General features: G+C 39.1%; 1 protein-coding gene and 1 long non-coding RNA gene across 4 annotated transcripts; one reads left to right on the forward strand and one right to left on the reverse strand.

The window, feature by feature from the left end:
• The first annotated feature begins 575 nt into the window (after positions 1-575).
• Positions 576-18,891, forward strand: ZNF593 (zinc finger protein 593). 3 transcript variants are annotated; one of them, XM_073616134.1, is made up of 6 exons: positions 679-728; positions 3,881-3,970; positions 6,810-6,873; positions 6,969-7,170; positions 16,174-16,236; positions 18,479-18,891. In XM_073616134.1, exons 4-6 carry the CDS (start codon positions 6,971-6,973, stop codon positions 18,597-18,599), a joined length of 384 nt encoding a protein of 127 aa, XP_073472235.1. In that variant the 5' UTR covers positions 679-728; positions 3,881-3,970; positions 6,810-6,873; positions 6,969-6,970; the 3' UTR covers positions 18,600-18,891. The 3 variants fall into 3 exon arrangements, with proteins under 3 accessions (XP_073472234.1, XP_073472233.1, XP_073472235.1); XM_073616132.1 differs by lacking the exon at positions 3,881-3,970 and having other exon boundaries at positions 636-728; XM_073616133.1 differs by lacking the exons at positions 3,881-3,970; positions 6,810-6,873 and having other exon boundaries at positions 576-728.
• A 290-nt stretch (positions 18,892-19,181) lies between these two features.
• On the reverse strand, positions 19,182-21,783 carry LOC141128698 (uncharacterized). The gene is made up of 3 exons (XR_012241722.1): positions 21,671-21,783; positions 21,202-21,311; positions 19,182-20,913 (listed from the first exon to the last, which is right to left on the reverse strand). It is a non-coding gene; the product is annotated as an uncharacterized lncRNA (long non-coding RNA).
• Positions 21,784-24,213: the final 2,430 nt, after the last annotated feature.

Here is a 24,213-nt window from a genome sequence, read left to right on the forward strand (position 1 = left end):
TGCCCATCCGTGAAGGAGAAAAATTACCTTTTTGCAAAATTTTATAACAAACTATGAAAAATGTTTCTTTTTTTTCAATATTTTCGGGTTTTTTTATTCATTTATTTAGCAAAAATTAAATACCACCAAAAGAAAGCTCTATTTGTGTGAAAAAAAAATGATAAAAATGTCATATGTGTACAGTGCTGCACAACCGCGCAATTGTCATTCAAAGTGTGATAGCCCTGAAAGGTGACCTGAGCAGGAAGGGGGTAAAAGTGCCCGGTAAGCAAAAGGTTAAAAGAGAAACATAAACTAACTCACTACATTTCTTCTATTGGTTTAAAAGACGAAAGGCGAGTATTTTTAATATCACAACATTATAAATCTATGTTAAAATCGCCTTCACAATGCTAATTACAAATATCTTCGTAACTATCATGCCGGTTGCCCATTTTGTCCAACACATTCGCACTCAAGAGCTCTGTTGTGTTAAACAGAGCAGCGTCCTTTAGGAGTCGCTCTAGGAAGCCGCAGTTTCTGCTCTATGGTAAAACTCTCTTTCCACCTGTGGGGCGTCAGCTTTGTGAAGACATTTTATTATCAACTCTGCGGCTACGAAAACATGGCCGCCAGCCATAGCTAACAATGTTAGGGACAGTCGTACAATTATACAGCTCGTTCTCTAGTAAACAGGAAGTGGCTTTCCTTCAAGCATGGTGGATGAGACAGATAGGGATACCAACTAGGTGAGTCCGACTTCTAAAGGTTTGTTTCCGTAGAATTAGCTGTGTTATTGTACTGAACTCCGGGTTTTCATGCTGCACACTCTTCTGCTCAGTATTCAGAGCTTACATTGTACTTATGGGGAGTGTTAGCACGTGAATACAGCAGGTATAGACAGTGCTGAGTGCTATTCACTTATGTCAGCACCTTCTGTGTATGGAGGAAGCTGTGGGCTGATAATGGCGACCTCCTCCTGAAAATGCTGCTTGCCTGTGTAATTGACTACGTATATATTTTATTCTGGTTCAATTTTGTATTCATAAAAGCAATTTTTTATCGATTATGTAACTTTAATTGATACTAATCAAACCAGTACCATAATAGTCCATGTCTCTTTGTTTGTGGGGAACCGGTTGGGGATCGGTTTCCTTCGTATTCTATTTTCCATTCCTGTGAAGTATAACTAAAGACAAAACTTTTTTTTTTTTTCCATTTATTTTTGGATAGGGGAGGTGGATAAGAACCCCTGTCAGCTGTAATTACTGTCTATGTCCCCAGTAAAGTGGTTTTAAACCCTTACAACACACTTTTACCTACAGGTACGCCTATATTAAGGCTTACCTGTAGGTGCTGTAAATATCTCCTAAACCTACACGGTTTAGGAGATATTTACAATTCCCCGTACAAGGATTTCTTCGGCTCATGCGCACTTTAGAAATCTCATGCTGTGCTATTCCAAGGGAAGGTCATGCCGTGACTGGCAGCTCCCGCGCACGCACACGACTCCAGCCTTCAACGAGCCGGAGTCCGCAACCCCAGAAGGAAGATGGACGCTTCCAGCCGGCGAGGAAATCGGGGACATCGCAGGCTCCTGGGTCAGGTAAGTGACTCATAATGGGCTACTATGGGATGCATAGTAGCCCATTATGCTTTACCTTTCCAGGGAAACTAAGAGGAAGTAAACCCATCAAGGTTTACTTCCTCTTTAACCACTTAACAACCGGCCCATAGCCAAATGACGGCTACAGGGTGGTTGCTTAACTCTGGGAGGGCGTACAGTGACGTCCTCCCAGAATCTCCCTGGGGCGAGCACCCGAAAACATCCGTGACCTGGACCCGGCGCATCACGGCTGATTGCGGCCGTTTACCATGTGATCGGAGCGATCACATGTAAACAAACCGGTACACAGAGGGGAGGGAGGAACCGGCGTCATGTTATGTTCCTCCCTCCCCTCTGTGTACCGATCAGTACAGTGTGAGAGGAGAGGGGGAGGGATCGGATGGCAGCAGCGCTGTGGGCTGGATCTGTAGTGCCCACAGCGCTGCTCTGTGACAAATGCAGTCACATCCAGCCATCCATGCTCAGCAATACCCTGCACTACTTTCCAATACCCTGCAATACTCTGCCATACCCAGCAATATTCTGCCATACCCTGCCATACCCAGCCCTGCTCGGCCAATGCTCAGCCATGCTTGGCTGTACTCGGCCTCTGTATGTGGCCAGGCTGTGGAAGTCTCACACAAGTGGTATCGCCGTACTCAAGAGGAGTAGGAGAATCTATTTTGGGGTGTTTGTTTTGGTATGTACATGCTATGTGTTAGAAATATTGTATAAATGGACAACTTTGTGTTAAAAAAAAATGCGCTTTAACCACTTCCCGCCTGCCGGCCATCTTACGATGTCCTTGACTTTGTGTGGGGATATCTGAATGATGGGTGCAGCTACAGGCATCATTCAGATATCAGCTTTTTCAGCCTGCGATTCCCTACACCATAAGAATGATCATAGTGGCTGTTCCATTGCTTGATCGTTCTTACGGGAGGCGAGAGGGGACGTCCCCCTCCCGCCGCCCTCAGGTGCTTCTACTGACTCACCGCTACGATCGAAGCCAGGATCGTTTTTGATTTCATGCCATATTCCTATTACAAGGCATGTTTACATTCCTTGTAATAGGAATAAAAGTGATCAAAAAATGTATTTTTTGGAAAAAACTGTCAAACTAAAATAAAAGTAAAATGAACAATAATAAAAAAAAATAATTTTAAAGCGCCCCTGTCTCCGTGTGCTCGCATGCAGAAGCGAAAGCATACGTAAGTCCCATATATGAGAACGGTGTTCAAACCACACATGTGAGTTATCACTGCGATCGGTAGAGCGAGAGCAATAATTTTGGCCCTAGACCTCCTCTGTAACTGAAAAAAAATGTAACCAGTAAAAAATTTTAAAGCGTCGCCTATGGGGATTTTTAGGTAGCGAAGTTTAGCGCCATTCCACGAGCGTGTGCAATTTTGAAGGGTGGCATGTTAGGTATCTATTTACTCGGCATAACTTCATCTTTCACATTATGCAAAAACATTGGTCTAACTTTTCTGTTTTGCTTTTTTTTATGCAAAAACATTGGTCTAACTTTTCTGTTTTGCTTTTTTTTAAGCACAAAACTGTTCTTTTTCCAAAAAAAAAACGTTAGAAAAATTGCTGCACAAATACCGTGTGAGATTAAAAGTTGCAACGACCGCCATTGTATTCTCTAGGGTCTTTGCTAAAAAAAAAAAATATATAATGTTTTGGGGTTCTATGTAATTTTCTAGCAAATAAATGATGATTTTTACATGTAGGAGAGAAATGTCAGAATTGGCCTGGGTGCTCCAGAACGCCTGAAGGTGCTCCCTGCATGTTGGGCCTCTGTATGTGGCCACGCTGTGTAAAAGTCTCACACATGTGGTATCGCCATACTCAGCAGTAATAGCAGAATGTGTTTTGGGGTGTAATTTGTGGTATGCATATGCTGTGTGTGAGAAATAACTTGCTAATATGACAATTTTGTGAAAAAAAAATCTTGATTTTACAAAGAATTGTGGGAAAAAATGACAAGTTCAAAAAACTCACCATGCATCTTTCTAAATGCCTTGGAATGTCTTCTTTCAAAAAAGGGGTATTTTGTACTTTTCTGTCATGTTAGGGTCTCAAGTACTTCAGGTGTGATCAATTTTCAGATATTGGCACCATAGGTTTTGGACTCCTATAACTTTCACAAAAGACCAATAACCCACTGATTTGGGTTATTTTTACCAAAGATATGTAGCGGTATAAATTTTGGCCAAAATATATGAAGAAAAATTACTAATTTGCAAAATTTTATAACAGAAACAAAGAAAAATGCATTTTTTTTTACAGAATTTTCGGTCTTTTTTCTTTTATACCGCAAAATATGAAGAACCCAGCGGCATATTAAATGTGAAAAAAACGGACAAAAATTTCATATAGGTACAGTTTTGCATGACTGAGTAATTGTCATTCAAAATGTGAGAGCACTGAAAGCTGAAAATTGGTCTGGTTATTAAGAGGGTTTAAGTGCCCAGTGGTCAAGTGGTTAAGGAGATGCACTCTCTCCATTTGTCCTGTTTACCATTATTATTGAAAGTGAAAGAAAATCCTAAATTTTGTGTTGTCCCCAGAAAAAGACTAGAGGGGAAATCTTCCAATGGGGACACCCCAGGATTCCCCCCACTTTGGAGGGATTTCCTCTCCTTTCCTGTTTTGGCTATGGGACAGGTAGTGAAGGGAATTCCTTCATCGCACACAGGGGGCAAAAAAAAACTTTACATGTTGTTATAACCCTTTCTTATACAGTGATCAATGCATTTTTTTAGCACTGATCACCGTATTGGTGTCACTGGTCCCCAAAAAGTGTCACTTCGGGTCAGATTTGTCCTCCGCAATGTCGCAGTGCCACTAAAAATCACTGATTGCTGGCATTACCAGTAAAAACAATAAAAAAAAAATCCCTAAATCTATCCCCTATTTTGTAGATGATATATCTTTTGCGCAAACCAATCAATATACGCTTAATGGGATTTTTTTTTTACCAAAAATATGTAGGAAAATACATATTGGCCTAAACTGATGAAGAAATTTGTTCTTTTACATGTTTTTGGGGGGGATATTTATTATAGTAAAAAATATAGATTTTTTTTCTTTTTAAATTGACAGTCCTTTTTCGTTGATAGCGCAAAAAATAAAAACCGCAGAGGTGAACAAAGACCACCAAAAGAAAGCTCTATTTGTGGGGGAAAAAAAGGACATCAATTTAATTTGGGTACAGCGTTGCACGCCTGCACAATTTTTGGTTAAAGTAACGCAGTGCCATATTGCAAAAAAATGGTCTGGTCATGAAGGGGGTAAAACCTTACAGTCCTTAAGTGGTTAAAGGATAAGTTCATCTTTCATAACATGTTAAACCCATATTCAGGGTGTAACATGGTATGAATGCACCTCCCCCATCCCGCTGTGACAGCAGTCTGGGAACACCCCCCATGTCTGCTGACACAATTAAAAAAAGACACTGATAACCTGCTGATCGGCTGTGTACAATCACAGCTCAGAGCCCTGTGTTGACAAGCAACAAAGGGCTTTGTAGAGAGGGAATGATCTCTCTGTTTCTTGCAGAAACTCGGGGATAAGAAAAAAAGAGATCTTTAGTAAAAAGCAGCACATAATGCACACATTTAACCCGTTGATTACCTGAGGTTAACCCCTTCCCAGTGTAAAAAATTAAACTAGCTCAAACCAGTATAGTATTAAGCAAACCTATATCAACATATGCAATGTCATAATATGGCTTAACGACATGGTAGAAAATGCTCAGTGCAAATATAAAGTGCCAAAAAAAATGATATATGTATAAAAGTCCATCCAATATGGTGTGTCATTAGTACACTGAAAGTGTAAAGTATTATCACTGTATTAGTGTCAATGGCAGTTAGTCAGTTCTCACTCAGTGTCAGTTAGTGTCAGATTGTTCCGCCGCACTACCGCAGTCCCTTTATAAGTCACGGATCATTGGCATTAGCAGTAGTAAAAAAAAAAAATCAGTTTGTATCCCATAGTTTTTAGACATTATAACTTTCACACAAACCAATCACTATACACTTATTGAATTATTATTTTTATTTTACCAAAGATGTAGCAGAATACATTTTCCCTAAATTTATGAAGAAATTATATTTATTTTTTTTATCAGATATGTTTTATAGCAGAAAGAAAATGTTTTTTTTCTAAATTTTTGGACTTTTTTGTTTTATATAATAAAAAAACGCAGTAGTGAGCAAATATCACCAAAAGAAAGCTCTATTTATGTGGAAAAAATTATACAAATTTAATTTGGGTACAGTGTTGCATGACCAAGAAATTGCCAGTTAAAGTAGCACAGTGCTGAATAGAAAAAAAATAGCATGATCATAAAGGTAGGTAAAACCTTCCTGAGCTTAAGTGGTTGCATTTTTTTTTTTTTTTAATTTTACATATCCATTTGTGTTTATAAACACATTTGACTGCATCTAGTGTAAACAAGCCCAGACTGGATGTATGGGGTGGTGGGGGGGGGGGGGGGTCCAGTCGCTGTGCCTACAATCCAGGCCTGCTGCCTGCCTCCTATCTAAGTCCATGGCAGGCTGAGATACATGCTGTTAGTTTGCACAGTGAAGAAGCTCATTCTTATGGGATTTGGACTCCATAGTTTTTCCAGGATCTCTCAGGAAGCATGTCTTAAGTCAAGTATTTCCCAATTATTTAAGTGTATGTGTGACCAAGCCTTTTTTTTAAGGCGGGGGGGGGGGGTTTAAGTAGGGAGAGGGTTAAAACCCCTGTAGTCCTATTTTTTTGATTGTTTTAAGGGGGTTGGGGTCAGCAAGATAAGGGGACCTGGTATTTTCATGTAAGCTTTGCTTGGGAGGTTGTGTTCTGTAGTTACCTCAGTTCTCAAGTAACCCCCAACAGGCCATGTTTTGGGAACTTTCCTTAGATAAAATAGCTCTTATAAATACCATGTCATTGATATTGATTTAAAGCAGCTGTGCAAAAGAAAGGAAAACCTGAAAACATCACCCTTTTGGGGTACTTGAGGACTGAGGTTGAGAACCACTGCTGTAGTTCACAATGAGAGCTGAAAGCAGTGCTGACTATCAACCCTGGATTTCTGTCAGTATCAACAGTCATTTTGCACTTATTGGCCAAAACACTTTTAGTACTGTATTTAATAGACCAAAAGGAAGGAATTACGAGCAGTGTGTTGTCAGATTTTACATCTATTTTATTAAATTTACAGACTCCTAACATCGAGGTTTGTGGGCTCTCAGGGCACATAGGAGAAATTCTTACACAAATTAGCGGTAAGGGTTGGCGTCTTGTTGTTTTCTTCTGTTCTTGCATTTGTTTCTCCCAGGATGTTTTAATATCTCCTTCTTCCTTTTTTTTTTTTTTCCAGATATGACTCGTTCAAAGCAGATTGGGAATCACAAAAATGATAAAAAGAAAAATATTGCTAAAAGCTGGAAAACCAAAAGGAGAGTCAAGGATTTAGATCAAATACATGAAGATATGCTTCCTGGTAATGCCGGTCGTTTATTAAAGCAGGAAATTGATTATGATGTTCCTGGAAATGCTCAGCACTATTGTTTACATTGCGCGTAAGTATTTTGGTGTAAATTGATACTCATGGGTAGGATTGAAAAAAAAAAAAAAGTCGTCTTAAGTGGAGAATGGCCAACCCACTTTTAAATTGCCATTTCCAGCTGCGTGGAAAAAATGAAATGTAGAAGTTGATGGAGGCAATGGCATCATTTAAGAGATAACGCCTTTCAAACACTTTTCCTTTATTCCCCCACTATCTTTGGCTTGTGTGTATCATAACACACACCTTTTAACCTTTTCGCTACCGAAGCCATTTTTTAAAATTTGTGCACACGTGCTAAAATTCACTTTTATTTGCATTGAAACACACAGTGATATTAAAGTGTTTGTAAAGGCAAATTATTTTTCTTTTTTTAAAAATAACAAACAGGTCATACTCGCCTTCTCTGTGTAATGGTTTTTCACAGAGCAGTCCAGATCCTCCTTTTCTCGGGTCCCATTCTTGCTTAGGATTGGTTTATGTTAAAGTAAATAACTATAAAACACCAGTTACTAAGGCAGGGCTCAACATATCCCAGGCGCCATGGTGACAAGAAAAAAAAAAAAAAAAAAAGTTAAAGTGGAAGTCAATGCTAAAACTAAAATCCCTGCATCTATAGACACTAACCTATCTAGCCCTGTAAAGAAAAAAACTGTATAATACCTTTTTCTGCAGGCGATTCAACCTGATCTTCAGCGGCGGGAGCTCTGATCCCACACTGAGCTGTCAGCCACGGCTTCGCTGTGTGGGCGGGTGCAGAGGACAGGGGCTACAACGAAAGCCCCATAGTAACTCTATGGGTGACGTCACTCCCCATTGATTTCACAGCTATTGTTGGACTTGTACTCAGCAGAGCTTCCACCGCTGGAGATCTGGTCGGATCACCTGGAGAAAAGGTATGTATACTGATTATTTACAGGGCTAGATAGGTTAGTGTTAGAATTTTGGTAGCTATAGATGCAGGGCTTCCGCTTTAAGTTAAAGTTTTTAATTTTAAAAAATGTAAGTTGCACCCAAGCACATCAACCCCCCCCTCCCCCTTCAAAAAAAAAAAATCGAGCCCCCTCACCCCAAAATATATGCACTTGCAAATGTAAGCACACGTGTCGGGGCGCCTACGCCTGAAAACGTCGGTTGCGTGATACACATGTTAAATATCAATGCGCACGCCGGAATGAGAGCAATAATTCTAGCACCAGACCTCCTTCATAATGCTAAACTGATGACCTATAGGGGGCTTTAAAAGTGTTTCCTAAAGAAAATATAGGGTATTGAAGTCTGTCGACATTTCACGGGCACACGCAAATTCAAGGTTTGACATTTTGACTGTCTATTTACTAGGTGCAATCTCGGCTTTTATATTTTACTTACTTATTTTACTTAAATATTTGGTAATTTAATTGCGTTTTTGTACTCTAAAACTCTTTTTTTTTTCTGTTGTGTTCCTTGACCTTTGCGGTAATATTGTTTGACATAAAAAAAAAAAAATGGAACTACTGTACAACTATTTGATTCTCCAGGGTGTCTGCTTTCAGAAAATCTATAATATTTTGACAAGTTTATGTAATCTTCAGGCCTAAAATTATTTTTTAAACGTGTACAAAAACACAAAAATAGCTTTGGCAGTGAAAGGATTAAAGGATAAATTCACCTAAGGGAACATGGTACATATTCCACCCGTAAGCTTAGTTAAAAAAAAAACAAAAAAAACTGGCTCCTAACTTTTTTTAGCTGGCTCCTAGATTCAAAGCAAATTTCAAGTCCTGTACTAAGGGCTTGTTCCCACATGTGTTAATTATGACCAATGAAGCAATGCCTGCTAAATGCTCCTGTGTTTATGATGTGTTTTAATTGTGTTTTATTAAGCATTGAAAAAGCATCAAGAATGCTTGAGAAATACCCATGGAAGTGTTGCTTTCTAGTGGAAGTGCTTAAAGGCGTTCCAGACGCAAACATTTTTTTTAAAGTCAGCAGCTACAAACACTGTAGCTGCTGACTTTTAATAAGGACACTTACCTGTCCAGGGATACAGCAACCTCCACTGCCTCTCCCCCCCGGTGCCTAGATAACACTTTATAAATGCTTCACTAATGCGCCAAAAATGCTTTAGCTGCGGTCACAGAGCATTATAATTTGAAATCAATGTTGGTGGCTGACAAGCATCGAAGCCTCGTGAAATTGGCATGTTGCTTAATTTTTAACATAACACATAGCTACTGCTCCTGTGTGTATGTACTATACTATGTGGTGCCTTTGTAATATTCATGGCAAGCGTTGAAGGGCAGTTATGAGGCTTTAAAAATGCTAAATAAATGCCACATAAACGTAATATTGATACATGTGTGAATGAGTCCTTAAAGTGGTTGTTACAGAAAGATATTGTGTTTTTTTTTTTTTTTTTTTTTTTTTTTTAATTATGCAGCAAAATACCTTATATTAGAGCGCCTCTGTGCGTTCGTGTGACCTCCCGGCGCTCAGCTTCCCTGATCTGAGGTCTACAGTGTACCTTTCTGTAACAGAGGCGCTTTCATTATTTGCGATTCGTGATTTTACAGCTATAGCAGCGGGAGGGGTGGGGAGGAGATGGCTGAGACACAGGCTCCCGAGCTGACAGGCAGGGAGCGAGAGGGAGAGACCGCAGGCTGACGGAGCCACGTAAACTGACCACGGTATCGTGGATCAACAGCCATGATTACCTTGGTCAGCACACTAAAGGGGACACAGATACAGACAGGCAGGATCAACCAGGTATTTTACAGCATAGGGAGGGACAAATGACTCACGCACGAGCACTATGCTGTATATCCTACTTTAAAGGAATCGTATCCCCTTTTTTTTTTCTTTTCTTCTTTTTAGGGTTACAGCCACTTTAACCGCTTGCCGTCCAGCCATCATCATTTTACTGCGGCAGGTCGGCACGATCCCGCGGGTTGTCCTAGCTATACGTTGGTTCGCAGGATCGGGATTGCAGGCATGTGCCCTCTGCACAGCGGGTGTGCCAATGCTCGTGGCCGACGGTCGCGAGCGATCACGGGCACGAAAGGCAGAACAGGGACGAGTGTGTGTAAACACACAAATCCCTGTTCTGTTCTGAGAGGCGTGACAGATTGTGACTTCCTATTAGCTAGAAACCACGATCTGCCACTTCCTCTAGGTCAGTCCCCTCCCCCTACAGTTAGAAACACAAACAGGGAACACAGTTAACCCCTTGATCGCCCACTAGTGTTAACCCCTTCCCTGCCAGTGACATTTTTACAGTAATCAGTGCATTTTAATAGCGCTGATCGCTGTATAAATGCCAATGGTCCCAAAAATGTATCAAAAGTGTCCGCCATAATGTCGCAGTCCCGATAAAAATCGTAGATTGCCGCCATTACTAGTAAAAAAAAAAAAAAATTAATAAAAACGCCATAAATAACCCCCCTATTTTGTACATGCTATAACTTTTGCGCAAACCAATCAATATACGCTTATTGCGATATTTTTTTTTTTTTGCCAAAAATATGTAGAAGAATATATATCGGCCTAAACTGAGGGAAAAAATGTGTTTTTATATATTTTTGGGGGATATTTATTATAGCAAAATGTAAAGAATATTGCGTTTTTTTTTTTTTTTGTTTTTTTTTTTTTTTCAAAATTGTCACAAATTTTTTGTTTTATAGCACAAAAAATAAAAACCGCAGAGGCGATCAAACCAAAAGAAAGCTCTATTTGTGGGAAAAAAAGGACGTCAATTTTGTTTGGGTACAACGTCGCATGGCCGTGCAATTGGCAGTTAAAGCGACGCAGTGCCGAATCAAGTACCGAAGCAAAAAATGGCCCGGTCATTGAGTAGCCAAATCTTCCGGGGCTGAAGTGATTAAGCCCCGTACACACTATGAGAGAATCGGAAGAAAAATTCTGTATAAGGCACGATCATTTGATTTTCATGTAGTGTGTACACAACTTTCGACACCCGATTCCAACTTTGCAAACTAAAATTTCTGAAGAGAAGACCGCCAAAATTTTTCTCGTACGTGAACAGAACAGAACTAACAATTTTTGTACAATTTTCATAAATGTATCATAGATAAATATCAGATACGAAAGACTGCGCATAATCATAAACAAATTACAAAAAAAAAGCCTTTGTCGTTTGAGAATTTTAACACGATATGTCTATCCTCCATTCCGACTTACTGTGAAACATCGAGGAAAACCAGACGATTGCCCGACTTGCCCTACTTGTGGTCTGCCCGTCGCAGTTGTATGTCAGCTTTTTGAAGTGGAATACCGTTGTTATGGCAGCAGCTAGCTGCCATAACCCCGGAATCCTCTTCAACAGTGGGCAGTCCGCTTTCAGATAAAACTGGTCTCTGCGGCGAGATCGCTTTTATCGGGGGCGGGAGAAGGCCCCCCTCCCGCTGCGCTCCGGTTGCCTCCGCCGCTTACCGGAGCCGTTGGCTGGATGCCGAGTGCGGGAAAGCACACCATTTGATGGCGGAAGCAACGTCAAATGTCACTGCCGCCCAATGGTCTTAAAGTGTAAATGTTAGATCCGAGGTCTTTTTGACCCTAGGCCTCACATTTAAGAGGTCCTGTCATGCTTTTTTTCTATTACAAGGAGTGTTTACATCCCTTGTAATAGGCATAAAAGTGACCCAAACTTTTTTTTTTTTTTTTTTTTTTTTTTTTAAAGGACAGTGTCAAAATAAAAAGTTTAAGAAAAAAAAAAAACTTAAAGCGCCCAGTCGAGCTTACGTGCAGAAGTTAATGAAACGTAAGTCGTGCTGGCATATGAAAATGGTGTTCAAACCACACACATGAGATATCGCCGCGATCGTTGGAGCGGGAGCAATAATTCTAGCACTAGATCTCCTCTGTAACTCAAAATTGGTAACCTGTAGAAATTTTGAAACATCGCCTATGGAGATTTTTAAGGGTCAAAGTTTGTGGCCATTCCACGAGCGGGCGCAATATTGAAGCATGACATGTTGGGTATCAATTTACTCGGCGTAACATTATCTTTCACAATATAAAAATAAATTGGGCTAACTCTACTGTTGTCTTATTTTTTTAATTAAAAAAAGTGTATTTCTTGAAACCAACATGGCAGCATACATATGATTATAGCTCCGTCCCTATATCCACCCACAGGACCTGTTTAGCTTTATAATAGTCTCACTAAGAGCTACCTCCCCCATTCACCTTTTTGTCCTCAAAGATCAACACCTACAGACCGTTACAATCAGGATAAGCTCTTACCTGCCGACTATGTCTGGGTTCAGCCTCTCCCAGCATGCAGTCCCACATCTTAGGCTGCTAAACGCACCAACAAGGTGGGGAGCCCCTTCTGGTGGTCTTTTGGGGTGAGATGTTCTCTAATCAGAGAAGATATCCCTCTTTTGGCATGCCTGCTGTGGGGTCCGGATCCAGCAGCTGGGACTGCATGCTGTCTTTTCTCCTATGGAACAGGTCTGTCAATTTCTATAAAATGTTTTTTTTTTTTCTTTTTGTTGCGCTCATGACTCTAAGACCCCATACACACTGTGCAGCTTTTTGTTGTCTGATTTCCTTTTAGATTTGTTGGGACCATGTAGTGCAGGGGCCTGCTTGATTGCATACAAATTGAGGCTCTTAAGGTTTGACCTCGTATTGTGTGGTTTTGGTAGATCTGAGGGGAAAAAATCTACAGATGATTGTATGATGTGTAGCCAGCTTAACCGCTTTAGCCCCGGAAGATTTTACCCCCTTCCTGACCCGAGCCCTTTTTACAATTTGGCACTGCGTCGCTTTAACTGACAATTGCGTGGTCGATTGTTTGCTGTACCCAAACGAACTTTGCATACCTCTACGGTTTTTATTTTTTGCGCTATAAACAAAAAAGAGCGACAATTTTGAAAAAAATATATATATTTTTTTTACTTTTTGCTATAATATCCCCCAATTTAAAAATAAAAAAAAAAACAAATTTCTTCATCAGTTTAGGCCAATATATATTCTACATATTGCGATATTTATTTATTTTTTTTTACCAAAAATCACAATAAGCGTATATTGATTGGTTTGCACAAAAGTTATAGCGTCTGCAAACTATGGGAAAGATTTATTGCATTTTTATTTATGTATTTATTTTTTTTACTAGTAATGGTGGTGAGCTGCGTTTTTTAGCGGTAGTGTGACATTGCGACGGACAGATCGGAGACTTTTGACACTTTTGGGACCATTGGCATTTATTCAGCTATCAGTGCTATAAAAATGCACTGATTACTCTGTAAATGTCACTGGTAGGGAAGGGGTTAACTCTAGGGGGCGATCAAGGGGTTAAATGTGTGTTTACTCACTGTGGGGATAGGATTGACTAGGAGAGAGCCATATTGTTTTTCCTACTTAGTAGGAATAAACGATATGGCTCCTCTCCTCTGACAGCACAGGGATTTGGGTGCGATCGCGCCCGCCGGCCACGTGATCGTGCCCGCGCGCCCTCTGTTGGCTGAAAAAGGATAGGACGTACCCATACGGGATTTCGCCCAGGAGAGCCATTGTGCCACAGTATATCTGCGTGACATGGTTGGGAAGTGGTTAAAAGTGTCTTTTTGGCTATTCTAGTAATGGGGTTAGAAGGGTGGGGGAGCAAGGAAGAATGTATTATTGGAGGGGGGGGGGTAACCAGATTTCTTTAATTTAAATTTGTTTCTCTTTGCCAAAAGAAATAAAAAAAATAAATAAAAAAAAAGGGGGTATATATGACCCTGGAGTAGGTGGCTAAGTTTATACCCATAGCTTCCACATTCTGCTTTAGGGGCTGAAAGACACTGGGAACTTAACACCTTTTTATAAGGTGTCAGTGCCCGAAAAGTCAAAAAAATTGTGGCTACAGGAAAACCATCTGATTGAACTGTCCTTAATAAAAATTCCCTGCAATCCCTGGGTAGCCCTACTTGATAAACCTATCCCCAACCTCACTACCACTGTATATAATCTAACTACCTTTATCTTTCCAGCTACCTGCCAAACCATGGCTAAAGCCTTGAGACAGCTCTCCATGAACCTCACAGAGGTGAAGCATTATGATCCACAAGAAACTCACTTCTATAGTCAGCCATACCCACACAGACTTTCTGAAAGCCTGGTTCCCATGGCTAGAGAACAATCGCAACTTGAACCTCAATTGCTTGTGACTTTTGCTTAGATTATTATACTAATTGGGAACATTGAGATGGGCTCTGTTGCCTTCCCCATTGCCCAGTCCCCATAGAGCTTTCAGCTGGGTCTGTACTTGCATCGTCCATGCAGTCTCTCACACTGTCTGCAACCTGGCTAGTAAAAATCTGTTCATTAATGTCCTTACATATGTCTTACATAGTAGGTGAGGTTGAAAAAAGACACAAGTCCATCAAGTCCAACCTATGTGAAATTGACTTGATTGGGATGTAACTTTATTATAGAAGCAATGTTCATTTAAGTCCATGAAATGTTAAAGCACAGGTGCGGACAGCCTTGCAGTAAATTTTTACCAGCAGGGCTGCAAACAGCGCACCTATTGGAGGAAGTAAATTCATACCTGTGGGTGGGGGTTTGCTGGTTGGGTGAAATGGGGGGGGGGGGGGGGGCAATTGTTTGTTTTGAGGGGCTGGGCAATTTTTTTTAAAAGATGAACATGTACTTCAAGTAGGTTTGGGCAATTTAGGCTTCACATGTGATTTAAACTGTATAGGAATGCCAGAATGATAGCTGTAGAGACAAAGATCTAGGCAGCAGAAGTCCTCTCACTCTTTCTAGATTGTAAGCTCTAACGAGCAGGGCCCTCTGATCACTCCTGTATTGATTTGTATTGTAACTGTACTGTCTGCCCCCTTGTTGTAAAGCACTGCGCAAACTGTTGGCGCTATATAAATCCTGTATTATTATAATAATCTCACAAAAGTCTAGCTGACCTCTGTACTGGTACTTTTATAGTAACTGACAGTTCTACTGACCAATACACTTGGGCCAAACACAATTTTTAAAGCAAAAGTCATTGTTTTCCTTTACCTTTGACTGTCCATGTTTCTGGGTCTACTGTCCATTTTCACTTGTGGGTTATGCTGAAGGCAAATTCTACTTCTGTAACTTTTTTTTTTATGGTACACTTTCAAATGTTGAGGTTTGTGACAGGTTTACTCTAAAGCAGGCATTTAAGGGTAACTCAACTTTTGTGGGAAAAAAATATAGCAAATAAGAAAATATATAAAGCACATACAATTGATACATAAGCCATATTGTAATTAAAAAGTACTTTTTCCTTTTTTAAACTGCAGCGCTGTCATTTTCTATAAATTCCATGCAATATGGCAATGTGGTGTACAGAATACCTTCAATTGTCATTTTCTGGCTTGGGTGAAGAACTCTGCAATCAGGGTTTAGTCATCCTCTGCAATAAAATTTACAGTTTTTTTTTTTTTTTTGCTGAGATACTTCCTAAGGGTTAATGACTTCTAAAGAGATGCAGACACTGCAACTTTCCTCAGATCCCTGAAAGTGCATCCACTGTTTAAAATGAATTAGTTACTCCCATTCAGCATCACTATGCACAGGACATATTCTAAGAAAGAGCCCTTCCTTCAGAGTAGAAACAGTTAGGAGGCCTTGCACGGTACATTGATCACACAGAGAGTATTTTTTTTTTTTTTTTTTTAGCAAAAGTGGAGTTCCTCTAAGTCAGCTATTAATTTCACATTCACTGTTGTCTCTGTTATAAAAACCCAAATAAAGCGGTGAAACACTCCTCCTTCTGGGTGCCACCAGTCTCTGTTTTAACTTCCATCTTCTTTGCTGCAGTTCTTTGAGACACTAATTGGCTGCCTCTGCCTCAGAGATCTTTTTTTGCAGCAAAGGTAGCAGCTTGGAGATGAAGATCAAAAGTCAATATTTGAATTAATTCTGATAATTTTGCATCTAACTGTGTACATTTGCACATTTTTTTGTGTGTTAAACTAGGATTTTTTGAATTTTTTGTTTTTGTTTAGTATGTTTGCTAAATAACACATGTGTTTTCTAGGAGATATTTTGTGGATCTGAAGACCTTAAAGGAGCATTTTAAAACTAAAGTCCACAAAAAAAGGTAATGAGACTCTTAATGTGTTAGTAATTTGTAGTCTTCTATCTTTATTTTCATGGGAACTTACCAGAGCCTCTGGATAACCTGATAACAGGCATCTGAAATCAAACAAGGTCCTTCCTATAAACTAAGAAATTTTAAACCTAGAACCTTGAACTTTTCCTTCCTCCTGTGGGCAGGAACATCAATTCATAGTTTTGCAAATTTGTGAATTAGAGAAGAGCTTCCTGCTTCAGCCAAGACCGTGAGGGAAAAGTGGTGAGCTAAGTGGACATAGTCAAGAATTTGCATTACTGTGACTCTGACACACTAATAACATTTCATTGGCATTCTTGTAGCAAGTTCCACGCCGGAATAGCTGTTTAAAGGTGTGTACATGAATAAGGTCTTGTAGGCCACTTCTAAAAGCATGAGCATACATGAGACAGAGACTTGAGCTTGGCAGATACTTTACTGCTGGTATCCAGAAAAGATAAGAGAAACTTGCAAATGCCTTCTGGCATCTGGACAAATTAGAGTAATCCCATTCTAACTTTTGGGGTTATTTTTGGCTTCTGCTATGACTTCCTAAACCGTCCTCCTTTTTTTTTTTTTTTTTTTTTTTTTTTTTTTTTTAGACCTCCAATAGCAGATCGATTTTGGAGGGATCAAAGCTGTGTTAAAAAAAATCTACTGAAGTCTTTGTGTGCACATGGCGTTGTACAATTGAGAAGTCTAGTAGACTGGAATCAAAAACTATAACACTTAAAGCAGAGCTCCACCCAAAATGGGAAGCTCCGCTCGTCTGCTTCCTTCCCCCTCCGCTGCCACATTTGGACCTTTTGGAGGGGAGTGGGTACCTGGTCTTACCGCTGTGAATTTCAGCCCCCTTTCTCCGCAGCCGGCCCATTCAGAGCGCAGCGCAGTAAGGAAAGCAGCTGCAAATCCACAAGACTTCACTGCCATTTTCCCTTATTGGAGATGGCAGCAGCAGCACCTGGTAGCCGATTGAAAAATTGGCTCCGGTATGGACACTGCTGGATTCCTGGACAAGTAAGTGTTCCAATATTAAAAGGCAGCAGCTACAGTATGTGTAGCTGCTGACTTTTCATTTTTTCTGAAGAAGCCTGGAGCTCCTCTTTAAAGCTCAAATGTATTTAATTTTGGATAGAGCAGGGACACAGACAAAAAAAATCCACAATTTGAGTAGAATGAAGTAGGATTAGAACTGGACTTTTTTTTTTTTTTTTTTCTTCTATTACTGTCCATGTAAACCTGTTTCGTTGACAACCACTCTGCCTATCCTAACAGAATTCTTAATTGAACACAGATAAACAAGAATTAGAGCCTCACTGAGCCTTCTACGAATATACAGCTTTCTCTCTCTACTGGCTGTGTGATGCCTATTTTTGGAGTTTTGTCCCCAAAAATTGGCCTGAAAAGTGGTTTACTAACTAAAATTAATTAGGTCTGAGGTTATTTAAAGGAATATCAGTTAAAGGCTAAGTTCACTTTTGTAACAAATTCCAGCTCCAACCTCCTCTCTCCCTGATCCCCCCCTTCCCTATGACAGCGAGTGGGGGACCAATTTAAAAATAGCACAGCCTTGCAGAGCCTCCGTCCTCAGGGCCATATCATTCATTCACAGAACTCTGAATGAATGAACTATAAGTACTGTCGTCCACTGCAGCAGTTGTCTTCTAGTTCCCAATGAACTGTGAGGGTGCTGGTGAGCACCGTCGTAGTTCATTGATTTTTTTGTTCCTGCAATTCAGTAACTGCCGGCCTGTATTGGAGGTACAAGCAGAAAATGTACCCGTGATCTGCTGATTGTGGGTACAATGCTTTAGAAGCTCCAATGTAAAATGCATGCATATTTTTTTCTGCAAAAAGATGTGCATTAATTTATATATATTTATATATATATATATATATATATATATATATATATATATATATATATATATATATATATATATATATATATTATAAATTTTTTTTTTTTTTTTTAGGAACTTATACTTTTAATATATAAAATATTATGCACTCAGAGTAAGTATTAATTTTATCTTGTTTACTGAAGCCAGTGGCCTCTTGTTGTGTTTTTTTTTTTTTTTTTTTTAACATATTTTTTGGCATATTCAGCATACATAGACTTGTGAGAGCATGTTCTGATGGCTACATTCTAAAATGGGAGGTGTATTGAGCTGTGGGCATGGCTGATACAAGATAAGGTCTCACTGTGGATGTGATCTTTCCATTTCAGGCTGAAGCAACTGAAAGACGAGCCGTATACTCAGGAGGAAGCAGAAAGAGCAGCGGGCATGGGCTCATACAAACCACCAAAACAAATTCATGTCCAAACACAGGAGGTAGCAATGGAATGATTACTCTCTTTTATACCTTTCTTTGGAATTTTATAGATCCAGTGGACACTGATGTGTTAAAGAGAATGACTTGCCTTCTGTCTGCTGGTCAGAAAAAATCCAGTTGTGGAACTTACAGCTGCTAACAGTAATGCCCTTTGATGTGTACATATTTCATGTCTAGCCAGGACACTTTGTTGCCCTGCAGAAAGGCTGAGCTAGTAAATATTTCCCATCAAATCATGTATTCATGGTAACAAATTGTACATTTTGTCTGTGTCCTGAGACAATGTAATAAAGGAAATCAAAAGTCCTTCTCTAAATACTTTTTGCCAGGTCAGTGACTCAAAAGTCTCAATTCACAAAGCTAACACAGTGACATAAGGAGATATATATATTATATATATATATATATATATATATATATATATATATATATATATATATATATATATATATATATATATATATATATATATATATATAATATATAAAAATATTTTTTTTATTATTGAAATCTCAATGTGCTCAGTTTAAATTACTTCAAATTTTTTTTTAATATATAAAAAACTTTGAAGGTAATTTGTCATTTAAACTGAGCACATTGAGATTTCAAAATTGCAGTCACATGACTACAATAAAAATCGTGTCCTTCGTCTAAAGTATTAAAGCCAAGCGGTTTTTTTTTTTTGGCCTTAATAATGCCCTTGGTAAAGGTTTCCTTTAAGTTTATTGCTTAAAGTAAAATTTGTGTGAATAACTCTCCAAAATTTGATACCTGATATTTGTGATACCTGTAAAGAGTCTGCAAATCGTTGTACCAGACAGTACATTATGTAAGGAATATAACTGTCATAACTGTAAATAAATGACAAGTAAACTTATATGCAAACTGCTTGTGTTATTTGCCTAGTACGTGACAAAGCGGCTTCATGTATCCAGATTCTTCAGTTAGTCTGCAAGTCATAACATTGTTGTCAGCTGTGAATATCTTGTGTTCATGTTATATAACTAAACAACCTCTCTTTCGTATGCTTGGAAATGAATATGCAGCTTGCTCAGGCATCCATAAACACGTCCGCTTGTCAGTCTCGATTAAGCCTCTTCTCTCATCTTGCACGGATGCACAAATGTCGCTGTAGTGTTTAACCTCCACACTGCCGTTTGCACTGAAGTAAGGAAACTGAAGATGGGTTTGCATTATATGGAATGTATATACGGATGGCGAACTTTCTATAAGAAAAGTAACATATCCCAGATACTGTTCAACTATTTATTTGTTGTCCGACAAGGATAAACAAGTGGGTGTGAACAAAACAATTGTGATGCTTAATAACTAGTGATGCAAAAGGATTTTTCTGAAAGCAACAGTTTATATTAAATGAATACATCATATGTTTGAGACAAATTAGAAACATTGTGGCAAATTTGGATGTCTAATTCAACTTTTTATACTGTGATATAACTGAAGCTGCTCATAGAAGAGAAAATATGACGTACATCGACAACTAAATATGAGATCATTTGAATTCTCTGTGTGAAGCTGGGGGGGGAGGGGGTTAGGGTTATAAATATTAAACATTAAAAAGAACATAAAGTGCTTGGGTTTATTCCTATATTATAAATAATAGGTTGTCTTTTTCTCATAAAATGGCCATAGTAAATCATGATTAATTTATTTGGCTATATCTATTTTTCCTCTTGTTTGCATTTTCACATCATACACAGTCCTTTTTTTTTTTTTTTTACAATTATAGTAGAGTCGCTTGGATAACTTACAATCTGCATACATAGATTTACCAATTGGCGGTCCACCATTTACATTTTGTAAACCAGAATACATAGCTTATACTCGTACCTTTTTAAATGCTGTATATTCTGAATTCTAAAAACACCAGTATGCTTTTCTGGGAAATAAGACATCTCTTTGTCCTGAGCTATCAGAGATCATGCTTTGCAATCTGTAACAATGAAAGCTGTGTATATTTAGCTCTTATACATTCTCCATCCTCCATATACATTCTTTTAGCACATTACCATTTTCCTGTGGCACTTTCTTGATCTTCCCCACTAAAACTAGGAAGATATGAATCTAAATCTATTTTTTATTTACATATGTTTTTGACCTGTCTGCCTGGGATAGCATCAAGCACTTTCCTTTCCCCATCTTGCAGTAGTCTCATCTATGTCCATGTGAACCATGAAAGCTGGACTTTTGCATCATCTGGCGGACACTGTAGTAGGATAGTCCAAGACCCATGAGGGCGAGAAAAAATGCCAGATGATTCACTAATCTGTCTTTGGGCTCTGAGGCCACTTCTCCAGATACCTGCAGCTGGAATAAAAATGATGCAGACCCATTAAGACCTATATTAAATTGTTTGCATATTACATTTTTTTTTAGATATACTCAATACAACAAACAGTCTCGTATAGAATGACGCACATTCCTCGTGAATGTATTAATCGGCTGTAGCTGATGTAACAATAACATCCTTTTGTGTAAAGCATGTAAATGCTAATTGCATATGTTCCTACTTATGAGAACCAGAATGAACAATGTTTTATTAAAAACCAAACATACCTATAACACAAGAAACCACGCAATCGTAAGTAAGTGTACCTGCAGTAGACGGAAATACCCAGGTGTGAGGCGTCCAAGGCGAATAATCATTGTGCATACAGCCTGATGCAATGGATTTTCAGCCCAAACAGATGGCAGGGTTATGTAAGCTGCAGAAGAATATATAATTTTACAAAAATGTATTTTTCCGAATACATAACAAATCTGTGTCTTCCATGGGTGAATATTGAGATATATATCTATAGATGGATAGATAGAGATATATCTATCACAAACTGAAGATTTCTTTAAAACTGAATCGTCACTTAAGACACCACACAATCTTTAGACGTGCTACTTCCCTAGCCCTTCTTTTGCTTCCCATAGAGAGCTCCTAAAACTGAGGCAGTTTGCATCCCATTGCTACAACTTGCCCACCATTTTTCTAAGCTGTTATCTTTTTTTTTTTTTTCCGCTTCTCTTCCTGTTTAGAAACCCTAAAAAAAAAAAAAGTATATCCCAGTTTCACCTTTTTTTTTGCGGAGTCGGGTGCCGTCTCTGATTTATGGCTACGAAAGCAAAATGACGAGATGTAGCCTTGCACTGTTCATCTACTGCTTTTAACCTCCCATCATTATAACAAGTTCAGCATGGCCCCTCCCAAAAAAAACAGCTGTCAGAAGAGATCAGACCAATGGGTTTTAAAACACAGCCAGAGGGGAGAATGGGGACAGAAGTGAATCTGGGTAAAACAGAGCAGAGAGGATGAAGGAAAAAAGACATTATTTACCAACATTGTTAATACTTCAGAATCCTCGGTTTCAATCATCCGTTTAATATTATGCTTAAAAATGTGAATAGAGAACACTGCACAATATTTTTTGATAATTACAAGCTATTATGATTTGAGAGAAAACCCCCATTTATGAGCTTTTTGGATACAATCATTTGTTTTATTACCAATAACGAGCCCTTGGAAAATGAGGATGCTTCAAATAAGCAGGTCAGGTCATTTGGACTCTAATCTCACAAATGAAACAAAGTAATTATTGTATATAGTCCCCATGTGTGCAAAATTCAAAGTGATTATAATAAAAAAAAAAAGGCAGCTGGTTGGAAAATGTAAATAAGCAAGTGTTTGTGCTGGCAAAATGAGCAGATTGAAGCTCCAATTACTCCTGTCCACATAAGATATTGAAGTCTAGTTGGTTGTTATTGCCAGAAAAATCCTTCAATTACATGATATTTTAACCTATAATGCAGAACAGGGGCGTTGAGGTCTGGTTGTTTTTAAAATCTAAATCTGCACAAACAACAGGTAGACCGCTACCTAATGTAACCTTTAGGTGCAGAATACTATTATTGGCCCTGTGGATCTAGTTATGTAGTAATAGCAGAAGATATTATAGTAGGTACACCTGTGCAGATATTTGTTATTAAAAATTTCCCTTTTGGATTAATAAAGTATTCTGTAAAACCAATACACATAATAGCTTTAGCAGGAATGCCAGAATTAATGAACTGTGCTTCATGAAGATTTGGCAGATCTTTCAGATTTGATCTGGCAAATCAGCAGTGTTACCCCCCCCCCAACTATGTAGCATGAACCCTAACCTAAACAGTACAGTGTTCACTTATGTAGACCCTCAAGCTATATAGCTGATACATTTGTTCATCTGACACAGCAGATACAAAATCCAATTGTATGTGGCCATTATAACCCATGTATAACTGTTGTGCGGTGAAACCCCCTTGCTTGTTAATGTGAATGGTAATTTCTGAAAAAAATTGTTTGATTCTAATGGCATCTATGTACATGAGCTAAAGCCATGTATAGGATTGATAGTGTTTAGTATTAGAACCCACTTTCTGCAAATGGTAAAATCCTATCTGCTGAATGCAGTCAGCACTGTACAGATGCTGGGAATCTTTAATCATCCACTGCACGTCACTAATCTTCTACATCATCCCTAGTTACCAAACCATATAAGCCACTGACACGATATTAAATCACTCATTTTCACTGGAGAAGAGAACTCTAGAAACATGGCTATAGGTCCTGGTAGAGGCCTTCAGATATCCAGCTTGAACCTACTGACAATATTGTGTTCATTTTTGAAGTTAAGAGGGCTATGATCTCCTAAACCAGACCCACCATAATGGTTTGTTTGCTGTGCTTTTTAAGTACACACACCATGAGAAAAGCAAAAACGGTTCCATTGCTGACATTTCTTTGTTTAAATGCCAGTTGCCTACTTTTCATGCTCGATGCTTTGGCTTCAATGAATTTTGAGTTACTGATTCAGAACAAGTATAGAGATAGGCTTTTCTGATACTTAAAGTGGGAGTAAACTCCCATGCGTGACTTTTACCTATAGTAAGGCTTACCTATAGGTACAGTAAATATCTCCTAAACGTGCACCGTTTAGGAGATATTTACTTTTGGTACAGCCGTTGACGTCACCGGTGCATGCGCTCTGAAGGAACAGCAGGCAATGCCGTTCCTTCAGAGTACTGTCCCATGAATGGTGGCTCCCGTGCGAATGCGCGATGTCGTCGTGGCTCCGGCCACTCACGTAGCCAGAGTCCTTGAACCCAAAAGGAAGACCGGGTAAAGATGGAAGTGCCTTCAGCGGTGAAGAAGGAAAAGAGGATAAGGGCTGCTCTATGCAAAACCATTACACAGAAACAAAAATAACCTATAGAATCACTTTATGGTTTCCACATATAAAAGGCATGGTTGGCCTAGAAAGAATGCTTCTTCCCACAAATAGGGAAGAAGGGGTTATTTGGCCACCTTAGATATAAACAGTGTTTCTAGGTGGCAGGTTGAATAGTATTGAACAGATGCCCTTTTATGTGCATTGTCTATAATGCATTGCCTGTCGATTCATCACTCTACCAAGCTACAGACAGCACATAATAGTCAATGTACTGTAGCTAAAGGCCCTTTTACATGAGCGAGCTGATAAGGTTCGCCTGTCAGTTTTTCAAGCGGACCTTGATGCATAAACTGAGTGAACACGGACCTGTCATCTGCCCTGCTCTGCTCTGCTTGGCAGAGGATCAGCT

This window comes from Aquarana catesbeiana, linkage group LG02 (genome assembly GCF_042186555.1).
Source record: "Aquarana catesbeiana isolate 2022-GZ linkage group LG02, ASM4218655v1, whole genome shotgun sequence".
Lineage (NCBI taxonomy): Eukaryota > Metazoa > Chordata > Amphibia > Anura > Ranidae > Aquarana > Aquarana catesbeiana.